This window comes from Mustela nigripes, chromosome 4 (assembly GCF_022355385.1).
Source record: "Mustela nigripes isolate SB6536 chromosome 4, MUSNIG.SB6536, whole genome shotgun sequence".
Classification (NCBI taxonomy): domain Eukaryota; kingdom Metazoa; phylum Chordata; class Mammalia; order Carnivora; family Mustelidae; genus Mustela; species Mustela nigripes.
The window spans coordinates 12,986,963-13,008,779 of NC_081560.1; the positions used below are offsets into that span (position 1 = coordinate 12,986,963).

Below are 21,817 nucleotides of genomic sequence, written 5' to 3' on the forward strand. Positions count from 1 at the left end.
GAAGACTGGAGTGATGTGGTCAAAAGTCAATGAATGCTAGCAACCACCAGAAAGTCGGGACAGTGAAAGAACTGACTGTTACCTAGAGCATTTGGAGGGAGTATGGGCCTGTCAATACTTTGATCTTGGGGGCACCTGGGTGGCTCAGTGGGTTAAGCCGCTGCCTTCGGCTCAGGTCATGATCTCAGAGTCCTGGGATCGAGTCCCGCATCGGGCTCTCTGCTCAGCGGGGAGCCTGCTTCCCTCTCTCTCTCTCTCTCTCTGTCTGCCTCTCCATCTACTTGTGATTTCTCTGTCAAATAAATAAATAAAATCTTTAAAAAAAAAATACTTTGATCTTGGCCCAGTGACACTGCCTTTAGACTTCTAGCCTCCAGAACCATGAGAGAATAAAGTTTTGATGTTTTAAGCCACCAAGTTTGTGGAACTCCTTAAGCTTGACTTAATGAGAGTCATATTGCTAAATGCCCAGTGTGCTACCAAAACCCAAGTTTTTTGCCTGTCACTCAAAAAGCCAATATTCAAGAGATGAGTTTTAACTGGAAATGAATATGAACTTTATTCAGGAGGCTTGCAACCTAAAGGAAGGCAGACTCTTGCCCAAAGGCCAACTCTGATGCTTCTGTTGGCCCAAGGATTTTTAAAGGAGTTTAGAGAAGTTAATCAGTAAAGGGAGTGCGGTGGTCTGTAACATTTCTTGATTACTGTGCAGACTTAATGGTGCCAGCTACAGATACTTTCACAGTGCTCAGAGATTGTGCAAGGGAGTCTGGTTCCTTACTGCAGGGCATTAAGGTTGGGGGGATATGCAAGAGGGTCTGATTTCTGTTTTGAGACATGCAGAAGGGCTCATTCCTTTCTAGGAAAGCATGCATGATCTTGGATAGATCCCCCCCCAAAGAAAAGGTTTAGTTAATCAATCACATAGGATATGGGTGGTTGCTAAAGCTTCAAGAATAGTAGGTTGGCCATAAGGACAGAAGAGGCAGCTTCAAGAGTAGCTACTTATAACTCTTTATACCTTTGTATGTTTCAAGAGTTATGGTAGATGATAGACTGATGCACAAACATACTGATAACACAAATCATATGGGGAAAGGAAAAAATTAAAAATAGATATATAAATGGACCAATGGCAAAGTTTATGCAAATATACATATAATACTTGTTGCCATGGGTCCACTGCCAATTTGGCTTTAAACTTTCTAACATGCAAAGGGAGCCCCCTTGTTTACATGATTTAGCGGCTATTAGATAAATACAGCCAACTACACAAAAATGCAAAGACAAGGTAGAATTTCTACCCAGAATGTTATTTTTGGACTGACCTATGCAAAAAAGAATGAGGTATACTCATTACATTGTGTGTAAATGCAAGCATAGTAAACTCATACCAGACCAAGTTTAGAAGTCTACTTACTGTATCATAGGTTGATAACATGTCAAAACAACTTGATAAAAGCAAATTCTATAACACAGATTAATAAGATTTTGCTAAAAAACAAAATTTTTAAAATTCAGCTGAATAAACCTGAAGATCCAATAGGCTTTATTAAACAATTTATGAATGGGGCAGCCACCCATCTAGCATGTAGAAAGGAACCCTGAGGAGTTGTACAAAATGGTAGTAGGGTGGGGCAAGAAAATTATTAGCAAGTTAAAGGAAAGGATTGTCTCAAGCCAGGGCATTTTTTTTGTGGATGGTATAGAAAAGCAAGTTTTTGTTGTTGTTGTTGTTGTTGTTTTGAGGGTTTCTTTTTTTAACGCTTTACTTATTTACTAAAAAGTTGTATTTTTGTAGGAAACTAGAAAAGAAAATGAAAAAGCCAAAAAAATTATACATAAAGAAACTGCATATAAGGAAACTATAAAAGTAGCCTCTATACCCTACTGCTGGCCAGTTCAAAAGATCACAAGGGCTTCAGGTTATAATGCATCAGGTAAGACTTCCCACTCTGACCTCTGATAGCCTCCAGCAGTGTGGTAAGATACTCATTATCACATGAAACCATGTGTCAGCTTTCAAAGCTGTCAACTCCTTTATGTGGGCTTCCACTGTAAAATAATGACTTTTGGGGGTGCCTGGGTGGCTCAGTTGGTTTAGCGTCTGCCTTCAGCCTGGGTTATGAGCTCAGGGTCCTGGGATCGAGCCCTACAACAGGGTCCCTGCTCTACGGAGAGCCTGTTTCTCCCTCTCCCTCTGCCTGCTGCTCCCCTTGCTTGTGCTCTGTGAAATAAATAAATAAAATCTTTTTTAAAAATAAGATAAAATAGGGGCGCCTGGGTGGTTCAGTGATTAAGCCTCTGCCTTCGGCTCAGGTCATGATCTCAGGGTCCTGGGATCGAGCCCCGCATCGGACTCTCTGCTCAGCAGGGAGCCTGCTTCCTCCCCTCTCTCTCTGCCTCCCTCTCTGCCTACTTGTGATCTCTCCCTCTCTCACTATCAAATAAATAAATAAAATCTTTAAAAAAATAAGATAAAATAGTAATCTTTGGTATTCTATTTCTTCAATAAATCTGTGATAGAGTTTTCTGGCGATGGAAGTCATAGACTGTTTTGGTTGATGTAGGATCTTATACTTACTAACTACTGGGAAGACAAGGGGTTTTTTGTTTGTTTTGTTTTTTTCCCCTAAGATTTTACTTACTTACTTGAGAGAGAGTGAGAGCATAAGCCTCAGAAGGGGGAGAAAGAGAGACAGAGAGAGAGAAGCAGATTCCGCACTCAGGAGGTAGCCCAACATGGGCTCTATCCCAGGACACTGGTATCATGACCTGAACCAACTGAGCCTCCCAGGCACCCTCGGAAGGCAAGCTTTTTATCATACAGTTTACCTCACTAGTGCTGATCAGAAATTTTCAGATTGACTGTTAAAAGGTCAAATTCCTGGGAGTTCCAGACTGTGATTAAGTCTTGGTTTGCTAAGGGGGATTGTGGGTGGAGAGGAATGATTCTATTTGAGGCTCTTTTCTTTTTCCCTTTTTAAAAATGGCAAATAATAATAATACAATTCTGTAGGAGGAAAGAGAGTGTCAACAGAATTTCCTCTAGGTATATGGCTCGCTGCTGGTGTGCCTTACTTATTTCCAGCGTACATTTTAAAGTATTTATGAAAGGTCTTGAATAATGCTCAGAAAATAGTGTTTTCAGGCCTACTATCTGTCAATAAATGCTTCATTCATTTATGAGGTGTGGCGTGCTTGGGAGCGGAGTTACCATGGAGGGACATACTTGCAGCATTTCTACTGTCTGCCAAGCGGTATCCAGGTCGCTACTGAGGAGTCTGACAAACATCCCCTCCTCACCCCCTGAGGAAGGTTCCGGGCCCCCGCCCACACAGGCTGCTTCAACTGGCGCCCTAATCCAGCAAGGGGGTACCAAAAACAGTCTCCTACAGATGATAAATAATGGACCATTAGAGGCGTGGATAAGTGGAAAGAGAAGGAAATGGCATCCCGGCAGGGCCAGAAGACCCTTCAGCCTCAAATCAAGCGATGCCCTTGGAGCACGTCAAGGTCTCGGCTGGATGAAAAGAGACAGAGGAAGATCAGAAAAAATAAAGAATAAAATGCATTTCATCCTCCACTACGTGGCACGCTCATAACCACTGTTTAGAGGGCAGCTCTGCAGGCATTTGCCAACAAAATATATCTAGCGAACGCTGCAAGACATTCCCCTAAAGTCAGGCTTCCTCCCTAGACAACCATCTCCAGTCCACAGACACGACTCACTGTCCTCACGGCGCACGGTGCCAGGTGTGACCTTTCAAGCCTCCAAGAGAGCGCGCTAGTAGTTCCGGGTTCCCCCAGGGCTCCCCTCTATCCGCCGGCTTCCGTTTCTCCACTGCTCTCCGTGGCCGACTCCCGCCGGAGGTTGAAGCCCGGCGGGGGCGGGCCTTCCGGGCGAGGGTCGCGCGGGAGAGGAAGGTCGCGACTAGGTAAGATTGTCGGAGAGTTTTGGGGGGCTCTCCTGCAGTGAGACACGGGCGGTCGTTAGAGAAGCCCTGCGAGGATCTCCAACCTTCTACAGTCGCCAGGAATGAGACGAATCGATTTCATTACTAACCAGCTACTAACCACATCCTGCAAACCAGTTGGCCTTTTCCTGCGCACATTGGGGAATTTACCAAACGAGGGACGCTAGCGTAGTTTCCTCTCCGGCGCGGTTACTCTGTCCCTGATTAGGTCGCGTGCAGGCCTGTTTCTCAGCTCATCAGACGGCATTTCTGCATCGTAGCTTGGGGGGGAGGGGCGGGGATGAAGGTTTTTTGCCTTTTACTTTAATGTCTTTAACTTAGTCATATTTATTTTTCAAGATAAAATTGAAATATTCTGTAAGGAGGCATACTAGGGTCCTGAAAAAAATCCTAAGTAACGCTTTCCAATTAAAAAGTTTAAGGTAGTAAAGAGTGACAATCAGCAAGTAAATGGCAGAGCCAGGATGCAAACCTAGGCCTCAGGACTTCTATGCCGCCTCGTCATTTGAAAAATAAAGTGATGGAAGTTGGAACACATTGGTCTGAGAACACTAACAAAACAACAGTTCCCTGGCCACCGTATAACTGGAAATACTGTGCACTTGCAACAGAAATCTATTTGAATGCCATTATAGCAATTGAGCGAAGCAAGGCAAAGTTGACTAAGAAACCGTTTTTAGTTTTTCTTTTATCTGATGTAGGGAAAAAGATAATTCAACTGGAGGAAGAGAAAAGGTAAAACACGCAAAGAAACTGTAGCCTCTGAAGGCAACTCATGGGCATCTGTAAAGCCTTTAAAGGCTTATAGCACTGATTTGTTGATATTTCCTATTTATACATTAAACTGTTAATGCCTTTTTTTCCTCATTGATGAAAATATAACCCTACCCCTAACAACCCAGCCCAACCCATTCCTATCCACACAATGAACCAAGAGTTGAGAGAGAAGCAGATTTTAGGGGGGGGGGCAGGGATGGGGTGAAAGGAGAAGGAACAAGGTGTGCAAGTGATCCCCGGCTTGCAGGGGCAGGGAGACCCTGGACCTGGCAGTTCTCCCATTGCTGGCCTTCAGATGGCACTATTGGCCTGTTTGGTGGGTGTTCAGATTGGTAAATGGTTTGAGATTGGCATTCTGCAGTTGGTTTGAGGTCCACCTCTGCTCTTTCAATGGATCTAGAAATGGACATGAAATAATAATTTAAATAAGGTTTGGGTTTTTTTTTTTTTCCTTGCAAGAGCTATTTTGAAATTTACTTGGCCCCATTCTTGCTGAGGAGGACTTTTTTTTTTTTTTTTTAAGGTTTATTTATTTAAGTAAACTTGGTGCCCAACATGGGGCTTGAACTCATGACCCTGACTAAGATCAAGAGTCATGTGCTCTACTGATTGAGCCAGCCAGGTACCCTACGAGGGCTGGGGTTTTGGGTTTGTTTTTCTCCCATTGTTTTTTCAAAATAAGCTTATACTTTTTTTCTGTTTAGATAGCAACTCTTTTTCATCTCCACTGGACTGTCCCCTGGACAGTCTCTTACCAAAGATTCTCATCTCACTACAAAATTTCACTTAAAGTAGCATATTCTGCCAGCAGTAACCCTACACCTGGTGTGGAATGATACAGTTATTTCACCAGCAGTGTTCTTGATTTTTATGTATTGCCTATATAATGTTTGGTGCATGTTGCTATGATTTCTGCCTATTACAGATAGCATCCTTATACCTATTTCAACATTCTGAGCTTGTGCCTCCAAAGAAAAAGGTACTGTTTACAGCTAATAAGAACTTACAATGCATTAAAGCAGAATATATAAGATGGAAGATAAAACATAACTTTATAACACATAAGTCCTTCTATTCAGGAATAAAATGAATCTTAAGGGCTGTTGAGTTTATTTCTATAAGACTACTATCTCTGTTTTGTTTCTCCCAAATGGCTCTCAGTCTCTAGGCAGAATTCAGTCCAGCAGCCTAGAGGCTAAATGACCTCATAACTCATTAGCAGTTCTCAGAGCCATCTGGAGCCCTTGAGGAGAACAGTGTTCAAAGGGCTGATAATAAAGACAACAGGATAATTATTTCTCTGCCATGATTAAACCTTTAGATGGCAAGCAGTCAGCATTTTTATTCTACAGAATGCTGAGGTGGGTGTTTTCTGAAGGTATAATAATGCTGTGGTTGGATAACTCATTTGCCTGTCCTCATCTAGCCTGCAAATAGGTAAACTATCAGTAAATAACAAAATGGTTCGCCCTAAAAAGAGCAGTGCAGCAAGGTGGTAGTGTGAGAACATCGAATGTAGAAATAAGAAATGTAAAGTGGGCAAAGGAAGCCACCATTTGGGCTGTGCATAGTTCTCAACTCGAAGGCATGTCCTCCAGCCACATGACTGATTCACATGTGGCTGCTGTTTTTATTTTGGAAAGTGCTCATTAGATAATCTTGGAATTTCACACACTAACCTGTTTATCTTCTCATTTTCTGTAGGGACTCTTCCTCCTTGCTGCTCAAGAAATGTCTTCACTTTCAGAATATGCCTTGCGCATGACTCGTCTGAGTGCCCGGCTGTTTGGTGAAGTGGCCAGGCCTACTGATTCCAAATCCATGAAAGTGGTGAAACTCTTCAGTGAGCAGCCTCTGGCCAAGAGAAAAGAGACATATGACTGGTACCCAAATCACAACACTTACTATGCACTCATGGGGACACTGCGTTTTCTTGGCCTCTATAGGTAATGGCAAAAAAACACACAGTAACCTGTTCTATTTTTCTAGTAGATCAGAAAAGGAAAAATTTAGGCTTGTTTCCTTACAGTTTTGTGATTCTTCTAATAGTGCCCAGATGGCTCAAAAGGCATAGTTTTGGGGAGAAAGGCTTTTAAAATGCTCATAATGGGCACACTGAAAAAAATAAAAAAGGAAACCTACATGTATTAGAAGACATTTTAATTATGTCTAAAACTGGACTAAGATTGACGAGATACTAAGCTACAGATATACTTAATTATTTATTAATTTAAGAGCACTCTGAATGATGCAGAGGAAAACTGATCCAAATGCTACAGAGGAAAACCTCACCCCCTTCCAGCACCCCCTACCCCCCAATAGGCTGCCAGAACAACAGGTCCTCATTGGTCAGATGAAGAGAGTCCCAGTCCCAAAACCAGTCTCCTTCCTAGCTGGTTTATAGGAGCCTCCTTTCTTCCAAGTGGCAGTTTTATTGGAGTTCTTTACTCCTTTCGATCTTTTTTCTGGCATTTTTAGTTTGTACCCCTTTTTAAAAAAAAAACATTTTATTTATTTATTTGAGAGAGAGAGAGCATGAGAGGCAAGAAGGTCAGAGGGAGAAGCAGACTCCCCGTGGAGCTGGGGGTCTGATGCGGGACTCGATCCTGGGACTCCAGGATCGTGACCTGAGCTGAAGGCAGTTGCTTAACCAACTGAGCCACCCAGGCGTCCCAATTTGTACCCTTTTTGATATATTAATTTGGTCTAAATAAGTTGTAGTTCACCTTTAAGAGTAATATGTGGGGGCACCTGGGTGGCTTACTCAGCTAAGTACCCTGCTCTTGACCTCAGCTCATGTCTTGATCTCAGGGGCATGAACTCAAGCCCTGCAAAAGAGTAATACATAGATTGCACAGGCTCTTACCACCATGTTTGTGTATGTACAGGAAATGGGTGCTCAGGACTATCTGTTCCTCTAGAAAGAGAAAAGATCAAATACCTATGTGATCATTTTCTTTAAAAGAAAGTCTTAATTACCAAACTTATGCATGCTCATTATAAAAGCTTTCAAACAGTGCATAATAGTGCAAAGTTAAAATAAATCTATTTTTTGGGTGCCTGGCTGGCTCAGTCAGTAGAACATATGACGCTCGATCTTGGGGTCCTGTGTTAGGTGTAAGGATTACTTAAAAATAAAATATTTTAGGGGTGCCTGGGTGGCTCAGTGGTTTAATCAGGTCATGATCCTGGGGTTCTGGGATCAAGCCCTGCGTCGGGCTCTCTGCTCCGTGGGGAGCCTGCTTCCTCCTCTCTCTCTCTGCCTGCCTCTCTGCCTACTTGTGATCTCTGTCAAATAAATAAATAAAATCTTTAAAAAATAATAATATTTTAAAAATAAATAAATCTGCTTTTTAAGATTTAAAGTGTTTTAATTGGACTTGTCTTAGGACAGCAGTACAGAAGTTAATTTGGTACTATTCACTTTAATATAACAAAATTAATTCCACGTAGCTAAAAATTGGTACATCCATCCATCCAGTGGATATTTTTAAATACCTTCGATGTACAGACACTTAAGATGGACACTAGGAGAACAGCAGTGAGCAAAACAGAATAGATTTTCTCAGTTAATATGTTATAATAGAGATTATAATCCATAACATATTTTGAATTTCTGGACTCACTCTGAGACTTTCTCCCTTGCTATTAGTCTGAGCTCAGAAAATAAAAATTGATTTTATTATGACCCCAAGGAAAGTATTGGAAGGCAGATCTCCTGAGTAGAAAAATATAACCCATTCACAAAGTTACATTCAGCTATTTTAATTTGTCTGTTTGGTGCCACTCTCCATTTGTTTGAAAAATAAACCCTATCTTTGGGGATGGGGGGAGAAATACTTAGCGTTTAGTTATCCATGGAAAAGCACGATGATTTTCATGTATTTGTCACTAGTTATGGTAAATGGTGCCTCTAATGGAAGGCCTCTTGTGGCATCAGGCAGGGTGAAACTAGACAGTCCTCAGTAAAGAAAATATTACTCAAAGACCTGTAAGCCGGGGAGGGCGGCACAGGTTCTCCCAAACACTGGCTCATTCAGTCCCTCAGACAACACAGGTGCTTGGCTGTATCATCAGAGACAAAGAGCCCGGCTCCGGAGCATCCCCTCTGGCAGAGGGTTGATGGGAATGGAGGAGGGAGGGAAGAGGAGGAGAGCAAGCGGACTGGATGAGTACATGACACGGTACGCCAGGAAGCTGAGTGTCGTGGGGAAGGAACAGTAAAGCTGCCTGAGCAGAAAGAATACTCACAGGGTACCTGGTGGGCGGGGAGAGGACGGGCCTCAGGATTAACCAGGACAGTCAAGGTCAGCCTTTTTGAGAAGAGAAGGTTTAAGCACTTGAAGGTGGTGAGTGAGACAAGTGGGATCTGGGGAAGCATTGTTTAGGCAGAGGCAAGAGCAGAGCAAAGGCCATGAGGTGCGCGTTCTCTTGGCGCGTTCTAGGAGTAGTGCAGGTGACCGAGAGGGAGAGCGTGGTAAGGCCACAGGCAGATCATGAAGGGCTCTAAGGGCCATGACACTAGGTCCTGGCTTTTGCTCTGGGTGAAATGGGGAACCGTCTGTCTGTAGGCCCATAAACAGAGGAGTGACGTAATGTCACAGTTGAGAAGAATTACTCTGGCTGCTTTGTTGAGAATAGGTGATTTGGGGGCGTTCATAGTTACTTGAGAAGAGGTCATATATACCAATCGTGTTAACGGAATGGAACAGTGTACCCTACAAAACCAGTCTATTTTAAAACTACCTAAGGAGTTAACAGTTGGGCCCAGCACAACCCCCTCTTATCTTTAATTTGTATGCCATTATTATCCATCCTTGACAGGTAAGGAAACTAAGATACAGAGAGGGAAAATCACTTATCCAAGGTCACACAGCTACTAAATGGTAGACGGAGCTGTGATCGGAACCAGGTTGAAATGGGTTCCAAACCTTACATATTTAAATGCTATATACTGTTCTAGGCATTTAATCTTAGAATGCAGTCATTTTTCTAGAGGACAGGCAGTCTTCAGCTTACACCCCAGCCATATGTACAAACAGCCTTGGCCACCTTGATCTCTAGAGTACCTGTCTGTCGATTTGGCTTCATTCTACCTGAGCCTTCCCCCAGCAGCCTTTTTGTCTGGATTATCCACAGCCATTAAGGTAGCTTCCTTCACACCTTTTCCCCTCATAGTAGGTGTTAATTCCTGGGGCTTACAGGGTCTCTGTGTAGCTCTTCAAGCTGAGACCCACTTTCTGTTTCCCTATGGTCAGTGTTAGCGTTATAGGGAAATTTGAGGTAATTATTAGCATTGTCTCATTGTTGCAGCAGTTTATATGGACTGGCTGGGAGTTTTAGTCGCTTGTGGTATTGTTTCTGTGAGGGGACACTGTGACTTAGAAATGAACTTCTGGAACATAATTCATGTGTATGTTGGGGACGCTCTGTCCTTTCTGTTCACCAAGCCGAGCATGTGCCCTGAGAAGTCAGGGACTGATAAGCAGAGCAGCCTGAGGGAACAGGGCTAGATTGGTGTGCTGTTCCCATCAGGTCAAAATACGGGCTAATTATTTTTTCTTTCTCCGCTCAGAGATGAGCACCAGGACTTCAAGGATGAGCAGTTGCGCCTAAAGAAGCTTCGTGGCAAGGGGAAACCAAAGAAGGGAGAAGGGAAAAGAGCAACAAAAAAGAAGTAGTGTTGGTCCATCAGGAGAACAAAGCTCTTTCTCAGCAACTGACAGCAGAAGAAGGTGTATTTATCTTTCCACATATTCGAGGAATGTAAGCTTCCCAAACTGAAGATGATTTGGAGGAACACCATCATTTCTGTGTTGAAGTCCCATCCAGTTGAATAGTGACTGGTTTCCTGGACACATTTTAATTTGGCAAAGTTACTTCGGCCTTGGTTTTATACCCTGAGGTTCACCTCTTTCTCTAAAGAAATGAATTGCATAGACTTGATTGAAGAATGACTCATTTGGGGTGGGAATGGGATGTTGGGGACTTGGGGAAAACTCACTGAATGAGCATCTTTTAGTCTCCCCAGGATCCCTCCTTGCTTCCCCATGACACCAGCCCCAAACTTCCATCCCTGTAGCTGTTCAGCCACTGTCTGACCAACAAGCTTACAACTTCATGTACCTCCTTTCCACCTCTTCCTTGGAGAGTATCTTCTAAGATAGATTTGTGGGAAAGTATCTACCCGCTAAGAGTACTGAGTGAGTACCTGCTGGGGCCCTGGTGACACCATGGTTAGCAAGCTGAGAAAACAGTCCCTACCTCATGGAACTTTCGGGCTTGTGGGAGACTAATATCATTACATAAATAAAATTGTTTTAAATGCTACAGAGGAAAAATCCAGACTTCTGCAAGAGTGTCGATCAATCAGTGGCTCAGTCCAGAGATAGCAAGAGACTCAAACCTCTAGAGTTTAAAGAAGACCTCCCTAAAGAGATGGCATTTCATCTGAGCTCTGCAGGATCAATAAGAGAAGAAGGGGCACCTGGCTGGCTGTCACTAAAGCATGACTCTTGATCTCGGGGTCATGAGCTCGAGCCCCACATGTGGTGTAGAGTTTGCTTAAAATTAAGGTGCACCCGATTGGCCTAGTCGGTAGAGCATGGGACTCTTTATCTTTGAGTTGTGTGTTCGAGCCCCACATTGAGCACAGCGCTTACTTAAAAAATAACACAAAGTCATCAGGGTGCCTGGTTGGCTCAGTTCGAGGAGCATATGACTCTTAATCTCAGGGTTGTGAGTTCAAGCCCTCACTGGGTATAAAAGTTACTTAAAAATAGGAAAAATCTTAATAATTAAAATTTTTTTTAAAAGATAAAAATGATGGGCAAAGTGTGAAGCACAAGAAAGCATCCTATTTGAGGAACTGAAAAAAGATGACTATATGGGTTTCACCTAGAAACAAGAGGCCAGACAATGAAAGGCTTTCCAGGTTCCTTTTTTTTTTTTTTTAAGATTGTTTTTATTTATGAGAGAGAGAGTATGCACATGCATGTACAGAAGTGGGGAGAGGAGCAGAGAGAGAGGGACAAGCAGACTCCATGCTGAGCACAGCCTCATGTGGTGCTAAAGGTGGGACTTGATCCCACAACCCTGAACTGATACCGAGTCAGACGCTTACCTGACTGTGCCACCCAGGTGACCTAGAGCTTTGCAGTTTCAGTGAAAAAGCTTGGACTTAACCAACTTAGCCAGTGTGTGAAGTGTTATTTCTTTGAGAGAGGATTCTTGTATATACACAAATAGCTAGCTGCTCATTAAAGTGAATTCTAACAGTGAATTTTCAATGAGGTTATGAGGGCTTCTCAAGTTCCAAAAATCTAGCACTGTTTAGTAAATTTTTTAAAGTACTTTTTCTTTTCTGTTGTAAAATTTACCATCTTAACCACCTTTAAGCGTATAGTACACAAATGTTAACCATACGCACCTTGTCTTGCTAAAGTACTTTTTAACCCTGTGTCTGCCTCTCATGAAAAGAGCAGAGTACACAGCAAGAGGACACACAGCAGCCCCTGAAGCTATGATTTCCTTTCCCTGCAGCATTAGAAGTGCTGGCAGTAATTGCCCTGCAAATAATTCCTGAGTTAGTAAGAATCCCCTTATATATATTTTGATAAATTGTAGTTTTAAAGATACATGATCCAGGGACGCCTGGGGGGCTCAGTTGGTTGGGCCGCTGCCTTTGGCTCGGGTCATGATCCCAGGGTCCTGGGATCGAGTTCATCAGGCTCCTTGCTTGGCGGGGAGCCTGCTTCTCTCGCTGCCTCTGCCTGCCTCTCTGCCTGCTTGTCTGTACTCTCTCTGGCAAATTAAAAAAAAAAAAAAAAAATCTTAAAAGATACATGATCCAGATGGAATGACTAGGGCCCATATTAGTCTTAAAAGCTACTTAAAATTGGGTAATTTGTGTCTGACAGATGTAACTTCAGCAGGGGCCCAAGAATCCATTCATTTCGAACTTTTTCCGGACTGCTTGCCCTGTGCCAGCCACGTGCTAGTTGTAGAGGACACAGACAAATAGGCTTAGTCCCTAGGATTGTGTGAAGGACGGTTGTGTTGTAAGGCACAGGCAAGATGCCAGGGACTTGCTCAGAAAAGTGCACACTTTCTGTTACTCTTGGCCAGTGCAGCTGAGCCAGATGGGTACAAGATGAACCCGGGACGTTGGGCCAAGAAACAGGCTCTCAGCCTGAGCAAAGTAAAGAACACCCAATGCATGTTCTGAATGATGCCATCTCCAACTTGTGGAGAGGCCTGAATGTGAGAAGAGCTTCAACGAATTAGCATAGTATTTTAAAGAGAAACTGCCTCATGTACCAATAGTTGACCTGAATCAGAAAACAAGCAATCCGTGTGTTGGTTTGCTGAGGGCCGCTGAACCTGCAAGGAGCCCTAGCACGGGCTGACAGGCATGCGGACCAATGAGCAGCAGAGGAGCATGCTACTGAAAATCAGAGACTCCCACTAAAATTTATTTGTATGTAAGCTGTACCCTGAAACACACCTGACACAGCAAATGCCACCTAACTTAAAATAGCCTGTACTGAACGTGGTGGACCAGGTGGAACATGGAGAATAAAAAAGGGGGTAATCTTGATGTCACAAAAGCAAACCAGGTCAGACAAACAGCAACTGATGTTTAAGACAAGGACTCAGTGCAATGAGGGGAAAAAAATCTTTAGCTGTAGGTGTAGCCTAGCCAGATGTGTAAGTGGATCTTCTTCTGGTCAAGACCAAAACTATTTGTGTTTTCCCTCAAATGTTTGGCATGCATGGAGGATTTTGCCCTTGATTTCGATGTGGCACCATAAAACAGACTGGGTTTGGGATTTCAGAGTCACAGCAATGCAGTTCTACTTACTGGCTTCGTGACCTTCAGTCACTTACCTTCACTGAGCTTCCTTCCATCTCGGAAAAATCATACTAACGCTTCACTAGGTTCATGAAATATTAAGATTTGTGAAAAGTACCTCGTGAATCGTGAAAGATTAATCAAATGTTTTCACATATGGTTATTTGTGTGATGTGTAAGAATTACTATGTCTTACCAATAGATTCTTCTGAGGTAGTGTTGACAAAGAGATGCTAAAAATACATAATTCTCCACTTTTACATGAAACATGGCAGGTTCAGGAAGCAGTAGGTGGGAGATGCATTTTATTATTTACATAATCTTGGGTTCCAGAAACACACTTTTTAAAAAGCATCATATCTATGTGTGTACATATATCTAAATATGTATAAGCATATAAACAAAATGCTTTTACTTGTAAAGCACCTTCTGGAAAAGAGTAAGTCAAAATTAAAAATCTTCACCCTTTCCTTTTTTCCTCACACATTTCCCCCAAAGCTTCTAAGTGCCTAATTTTAGAGATTTAGAGGCAGGAACAAACTTCAAAGGAAACAGATAGAGGGAAAGGTCTTTTAAACTGCCAACTCTTGTCTTCACAGTCTTTTTTCTTAAGTACTCACAAGTTCAAAAGAAAACATTTCTTTTAGAAAAAGAATAAAACAGTAAAAACATTCAAGAAGACTTAGTAAAACAGGGAAATAAACCATAAAGCCCGGGATGTCAAGAACTAGGAAACGTGTAAAACATTTATGCTGAATTTAAAACTGAAATGTTATTTAAATGACAGGAAGGCAGCAAAGAGGAGGACTGTGAAACTGGAGGAAGGAGTGACCACAGAAACTACCCAGATGCAGTTTCTCACTTAATTGGAGGTCTGGCAATATTATAAGATCATGGGAAAGTAGAAACCAGAACCAAACCAATGTAGATCCTAAGGCCTTTTTCATTCTACATAAAGCTGCTTTCTGAGACAGAGGATAGATTCACTGATGGAGAGCTTTCTCTGTCTATTAGATAAAATAGGAGCTCCTTATTGGCCATCTAAATTGGTGCTTAGTCCAAAATACCTTCCCAAAAGAGCCAACATTAACTGACCTATTGAGTTTAGCGTAAAAACAGCATTCTCAACAAATTAAGTCTTAGGACACAGGTCAAATCTAAAAGTCTGAGTGTATCTAGTATAAGAACAGATCAGTGCATTAAGCACCAAACAAATGTAAATTTTTTTTAATTTATTTATTTGACAGAGATCACAAGTAGGCAGAGAAGCAGGCAAAGGGGGGCAGGAAGCAGGCTCCCTGCTGAGCAGAGAGCCCATTCGGGCCGATCCCAGGACTCTGGGATCGTGACCTGAGCTGAAGCTTTAACCCACTGAGCCAGCCAGGCGCCCCCAAATGTAAATTCTTAATAAAGAGAGAGATCAATGCATTGGAATCATCAAGATTGACTTTATAAGCAGGGAAAGAAAGCAATGAGTACACATAATGTCCGCATTTGGGGAGCACCTACCACACACCCCGCATGGAGCTTTGTAGGCCTGATGTTGCTTCCATATTGTAAGTATCCCCATTTTACAGGTGAGGAAACTGTAAGTCTAAGTGTCCAGACCGAGGTTTAAATCCAAGCCACCTGACTTCAAAGCCTGTACCACCAATCACCACACTGTTACAGGTGGGGTCGTCAAGCAGAGAGTTACGGCAGATGCTATCTGCCAAGACCCACAAACAATGGAACTCTGGTTGACAAGAGCTATAATGAGCATGGCCTGGCCAAAACCAAATGATCCCTAAAGTTCCCAGTGTCCTTTTGACCTGACAGTGTAGCAATGAACTGAGTCTGAAGATGATTATAACAGTAATGACCATTCGTCTAGTGCTTTTCCATTAGCTGGGAAATTCTACATACATGTGTATAGTATATATGTGTGTGTATATATGTGTAACTCCTTAAGTTATACAACCTAATTCTTAACAACAGCTGTATGAGATGGGTATTATCTTCCCCATTCTACAGGTGGACTTAAGTTTAGAGCTGTGGTTTTCAGCTGTAGCTATGCATGAGAATCACCTGGGAGAGGTTAGAACCCTGTCTGGTTCCGCTCCAAACCAACCCAAGTTGGGGCAGGGAGAGAAATAACTTAAGCATTGGGCTTTGTTTCTGTTGTTGTTTAGGTAGGTTCCATGCCTAGTGTGGAGTCCAACCTGGGGCCTGAAGCTAGAACCCTGAGATCAAGACCCAGCTGAGATCAAGAGTTAGACGCTCAACCACCCCAAGCTCTGGTATTTTTGAAAAGCTCCTCAGGTGGCTCTACTGTACAGCTGAGGTTAAGACTCACTGGCTTAGGGACCCCTGTGCCTGTCATGACCTTAGCTCAGGTTATGATCCCAGGGTCATGGAATGGAGCCCCACCTTGGGCTGTGTGCTCAGCAGGGAGCCTGCTTCTCCCTCTCCCTCTGCCCCTTCCCTCTTCTTGTGTGCTCGCTCTCTCTTAAATAAATAAAATCTTAAAATAAAAAAGAATCACTGGCTTTAAAGCAGAATGGAACCAGGCTGGTGACCAGCTGACTGGGGCAACTGGTCTGAAGGAGTGGGAAGGGCTAGGTCCCTCTGGGATTCTAGCCGTGTAACAGGTCAGCCAGGGACCACTGCGGGGGCTTGTGGGCAGAGTGCAGGGAAAGCCAAGGCGGCAGGCACAGTGCAAATCCTAGCCAGGATGCAGGAAAGCAGCAGCAGTGTGAACCCCTGACAGAGAAGGGCTGGCAGCAGCCATCAGCGTGGTTAGGGGAACACTAGGGAAAGGAGGGGCTGCGTCTCTATGAGAGCCAGTAACCACCTGTGCTTACTGCACTTCTTCAATTCGCAGGTAGGTAAATTCTTGGTGGAAGGGCACCTGGATGGCTCAGCCAGTTAAGCTGTTAAGCATCTGCCTTCGGCTCAGGTCCCAGCTCAGTGGAGACTTTCTCCCTCTGACCTGCCCCCCCCCCTCTCTCAAATAAATAAAATCTTAAAAAAAAAAAAAAAAAAGTCTTGGTGGAAAGGCTATCTGAAGCTGGAAAATAAAGTTAGGGTGGCAAAGTCACTGCCACGGGAATATCAAAAGTGGATCTGACATGTTAGGATGTCAGTGAAGGGAAGTAAAAATGAGCTCACATAAATCTGATTTGTATACAACCTTTTAGAAATACACAAAGAATATAAAAATTGGGATTTGTCTGTTCAGTGTTTCTTTCTTTGGACGCTTTACCTTTCCTTAGTCTTCACTCTTAGCTTTGAGTGGGAGACTAGTGGGAGTAAAGACACGACTGTCTTTCCCAGGGGCACAAGACCTACCCTTGTCAGTCAAGTTAAGGCTTAAGGCTCAGAAGACAGGCTCAGCCTGCCCACAGCAGACCACCACCAGAGACTCCTGAGTCAGCATGCTGGGATGCAGCCTAGGCATCTGCATTTCCAACAAGCCCTTCCAGGTGATAAACACACAATCTAAAGCATGAAAATCCCTACTTTTGGCATTCTGATGGAACCTGTAAAGAAAGAAAGAGAAAAATCCTGGTTCTAAAATCCCTAGTGAACACAAGATAGAAGCATCCAGATGACCTTGTGCTTGTAAATATATCAACAATGTCTTGAATCAACCTTGAATTGTAATATGTAGCATCATCAGCCTCCTTCTGCTTCTGATTTTATAATTCTCCAACCAGTGCACTGTCTGTCTGATTTTATTCTTAGCAAGTCCTTAGGGTTAATAATCGCTTATTCTAGTATGATCTAGAATGATCTTATCTCTATAGTGGTCTTTGTGGGGGCAGGTCCAAGGTTACAGAGCTAGCAAGGATATCACAATCCCTGGATGCTCAATTCCAGGCATGTGGGCTGTTCGAGACCATCTGTGCAGGTTGTAAACTTCATCACAGAAAAGAAGGCATGACCAGAATTATTCTTCTTGTGAAAAATAATCACTTGATCTTTCCTCCTCTTTTATTAGTCTTATGAAGTCTCCCATTGCATTTCACAACAAGCATAAATAGCAGGAAAGATGAAAGTGAAGAAAAGCTCAGTGATCTCATTTGGAGATCACAGTCTGTCTTTAGCACAACAGGTGGGCCCTCCAGGATTCTGTTTGCCACATGGCAAAGCCACTCAGACACCAGCTCCCCAAGGAGGGCAGGGTGACCAGGTGATGTATGGAAAAAAGGAATGAAGAAAATTAGTCCAGAAAAAAATGAAACAAGGTGAAACCAGAGAGGGAGACAAACCATAAGAGACTCTTCATCTTAGGCAACAAACTGAGGGTTGCTGGAGGGGAGGGAACTAGAAGGGCTGGAGTGGTTGGGTGATGGACATTGGGGAGAGTATGTACTATGGTGAGTGCTGGGTATTGTGTAAGACTGATGAATCACAGTCTTATTATAGCCCTGACACAAATAATACATTGTATGTTAATTTTAAAAATTTTTAAATAAAAGAAAATTAATAATTAAATAAAAGAAAATTAATACACAACAAAGACCACCCAAAAACATTGTCAAATGTTTTGCAAAGAACAAGTATTACTTCAGTGAGTCCTCAAAAGGTTATTTTTTTAGAAAGAGCACGAATTCCTAGCACAGCGTGCTGACAGATGCAGCTATGTTCTTACTAAATATGAAGCACCTGAGAAAGCAGTAAACTAACTCAGAACGCCCATTGGAGCTGTTTTCCTAACTGCCACTATTCTTCAGGAGCCCCAGTCAGTTGAAAACTTGTACGAACCCTCCGTATCCTGCTTTCCCTTTTGTCTCCCACTGAAGACCCGAAGACCAAGGAGGTCACCACTGCCATCCACCGTCCGTGACCCACAGCCCCTGACTGGCTTGCCTGGACCCCCCCCTTCCCCCTGCATTGCCTGCTCCTGTGTAACCTCCACAGGGTGAGTCACTCTTATTCACACCCCTGGCCGGTTCAGGTACAATGAAGAATCTGTTTCTGAAAAAGAGAGGCTTCTAATATTTTTAATTAACTGTTCCCAGCGAAAGGCAGATCTGAGCTGTCCACCTTGCTCTTAGGTTGTCCTAACTAGAGGGCTCAGCTGAAGGAGACAACAGTTGACAATGTTCCAGCCTTTTTACTCAAAGTGTGCCGTCAGACCCCCTGGGAGCTTGTTAGACACGCACGGCCACAGGCCCTCTCCAAACCCTTTGCATCAGGATCTGCGTCTTAACAAGATCCCCAGGTGGTTGGTATGCACCTGAAAGCAGGAGAATCACTAGTTTAGATACGCATTAACCTGCAGAGTGCTTAAAGGTGTACCTGGATATAGTCTTTCTGCCTTTACTCATGCAGTCCATTCTCTGCCTGGAAATGCCTTCTGTTGTAGCTCATGAACCTGGCCAACTCCTACTTGTTCCTCAAGGCCAAGCCCAAAGAGCCCATCCCCACTGAAACCTTCCTGATACCCTGAGTCAAAAACCAATCATTTCCCAGAGCACCTGGGTGGCTCAGTGGGGTAAGCATCTGAATCTTCTGCTCAGATCTTGATCTCAAGGTCTTGAGTTCAAGCCCTGTGTTGGCTCCATGCTGGGTGTGGAGCCTACTTAAAAAAGAAAATAGCAAAAACTAATCATCCTGTCTTCTGTGTTCCCTTGATATATTAAACTATTCTACCCACTATATACCAATATTATAGAGTCTTCATGCCATATTATATTTATACATTCTCATATAATTCACAAGAATTTGAGTTACTCAAGGACAAAGAACACATTTCATATTTATCTATGTTCCCTAACACCCAGCCCAGGACTTGGAATAGAGGCTCAAGAAATGTTAAATGAAAACTACCTTTAGATCTTCTCTTCCATTGTTTTAGTCAAGTAATAGTAAATCTTACTCCATCACTTGAAGATTTTCACATTATAACTTTGTATCCTTTAAAAACCTTTCTTACATCTTTGGTAGCTCATATACAGTGAATATTCAAAAACAATTTCTGTGGCCTGGACACAACCTCTGAATTGCAAAAGAGATTTCTGCTTCCTTTCCTTTGCACACACCCTTCTCCCACAAGGTAACATATCCATTGCTGAAAAGGCAACTTATAAATCAGGCATTTTTAGGTGGGATAGGAGGCGGTATAATAACAGGAATTATTGCATTTCTTCATTTCTGTTAAGCCTATCTTGAGGGGCACCTGGGTGCGCTGTGGGTTGAACATCCAATTCTTGGTTTCTGCTCAGGTTGTGATCTCGGGGTCGTGGAGTCAAGCCCTCCACTGGGCTCTGTACTCAGCAGGGAGTCTGCTTCAGATTCTCTCTCTCTACCTCTGCCCCTTCTCCCCATCACCATTCCCTGCACACACATATACTCTCTCTCTCTCTCTCAAATAAAGAGATCTTTTTTTAAAAGCCTGTCTTGATACCTCCAATATTTTCTTGCAAATATACATCTGATTTTACTGAATCAGTTGTAAGTGAAAGGCAAGAAAACAGTAAAGATAAGAAAATAAAGTAGAAAATAAGTAGTGATCCAAGAGTCCCAATAATTAATAGCTGTGTTCTTAAACACAGACGAAAACACGCAGGTAATTATGGGGCACTTACAGAGTTGGCATAACCCCTCAGGTTAACAATGATCTAGTGAAAGACTGTATGTAGTCATGTACCAGCCTGCATGAGATAACACACAGCCTGAGATGTTCACTGGTAATATACAATGAGCAATTATCACTGCTCAGTGCTTGTCAGCAGTGCACAGCTATGAGCAGCTCATGGTCCATAAGATTCATCCAAATGGCCCACAAATTGGTCTTAGTCATTGTTCCCATTTATTCTGAAGGCTGGCAGGAGTAATTAAGAGACACTAGGTGAAAAAAAAAAAAAAAGACACTAGGTGAACTTCTGCTTTCTGAAGTGGGCTTTGCAATATTTATCAAGAGGTTAAATATGAATATCCTTTGACTCGGGTGTCCCACATGTCTAGAGCACGGAACTATAGATATAAATGCACAAAAATTTTCACTGAAGTTTTATAGAAAAAATATAAAATAATCTATATGTTCAACAAGCAAATTACTAAATAAATTGTATTAAATCCATACCCTGCATATTGCAAAGTTTTAAAAAAGAGATATGTATAAATGCACTAACATGGAAAGATGTCAGTGAGACATTAAAAAAAATCAAGTAACAGAACATTCTATCATAGTACTCTGGTATGAACCTCCTTAAAAATTATATGTAGGAACATACTGCCAGTTCACTTTAGACTTCCTCTTTCCCTGTTCCAAACAACCATCTTCAGCAGTGGGAAACGTAGCTCCTCCCACTAACTACAATGTATTTACTTCATTGCTGAATCCTAGGACACCAAAAAAATAGCTGGAGAATCACTGCTTGAACGTTTTTACAATAAGAATTCATGATTTTTTCATTAAAAATTAATAAAGTAGACCTGTTCCTGGAAGTATTGATTGGCACACCCCTAATATACCCTTTATTCTTTTAGCACTCCCTTACTTTCTAACACAAGGAATTATAAATGAATGTTTTAAAAGGTGGCATTCATTAGATCCTCATTTCACTTCTTGGAATTTAGCCTAAGAGTATAATGAGAAATGTTTACAAAAATTTCACTGCAAGGATAACCATCACTTCATTAGAAACGACCTAGTAATAATTTTAAAACTACCTAAGGGGCGCCTGGGTGGCTCAGTGGGTTAAGCCTCTGATTCTAGGTTTCAGCTCAGGTCATGATCTCAGAGTTGTGAGATCGAGTCCCACAGCAGGCTGTGTGCTAAGTGTGGAGCCTGCTTAAGATTCTTTCTCTCCCTCTCCCTCTGCCCCCCCCCACTTGTGTGCTCTGTCTCTCTCAAAAATAAATAATAAATAAATAAAATATTTTTTAAAAAAAGAAACTACCTGAATGTCCAACAACAGATAATTTACTGAGTAAAATATATCAATGGAACAGAATACAGAAAGGTGATAGAGTGTTAATAACAAATTCTAATTCCAAGCAAACTAGATTTGGATTCCAGGTCTACCAGTTACATGTGTGGCATTGGGTAAGTGACTTAGCTTCTATGTGCTTCAGTTTCCTCTGTGTGACATGAAAATGATAATAGTATCTTCCTCATGTGAGCTGCCACAAAGATTAAATGAGGTATAGTTGTAAAACACTTGGAACTGTCCCTGATTCATACTAAGAACAATATAAGTGTTTGCTGTTATTATTA

General features: G+C 42.5%; 1 protein-coding gene across 1 annotated transcript; it reads left to right on the forward strand.

Annotated features, from left to right (window-relative positions):
- The first annotated feature begins 3,849 nt into the window (after positions 1 to 3,849).
- MRPS33 (mitochondrial ribosomal protein S33) lies at positions 3,850 to 11,084 on the forward strand. Its single transcript, XM_059396262.1, has 3 exons — positions 3,850 to 3,938; positions 6,459 to 6,700; positions 10,330 to 11,084. Exons 2-3 carry the CDS (start codon positions 6,486 to 6,488, stop codon positions 10,433 to 10,435), a joined length of 321 nt encoding a protein of 106 aa, XP_059252245.1. The 5' UTR covers positions 3,850 to 3,938; positions 6,459 to 6,485; the 3' UTR covers positions 10,436 to 11,084.
- The last annotated feature ends 10,733 nt before the right edge of the window (positions 11,085 to 21,817 follow it).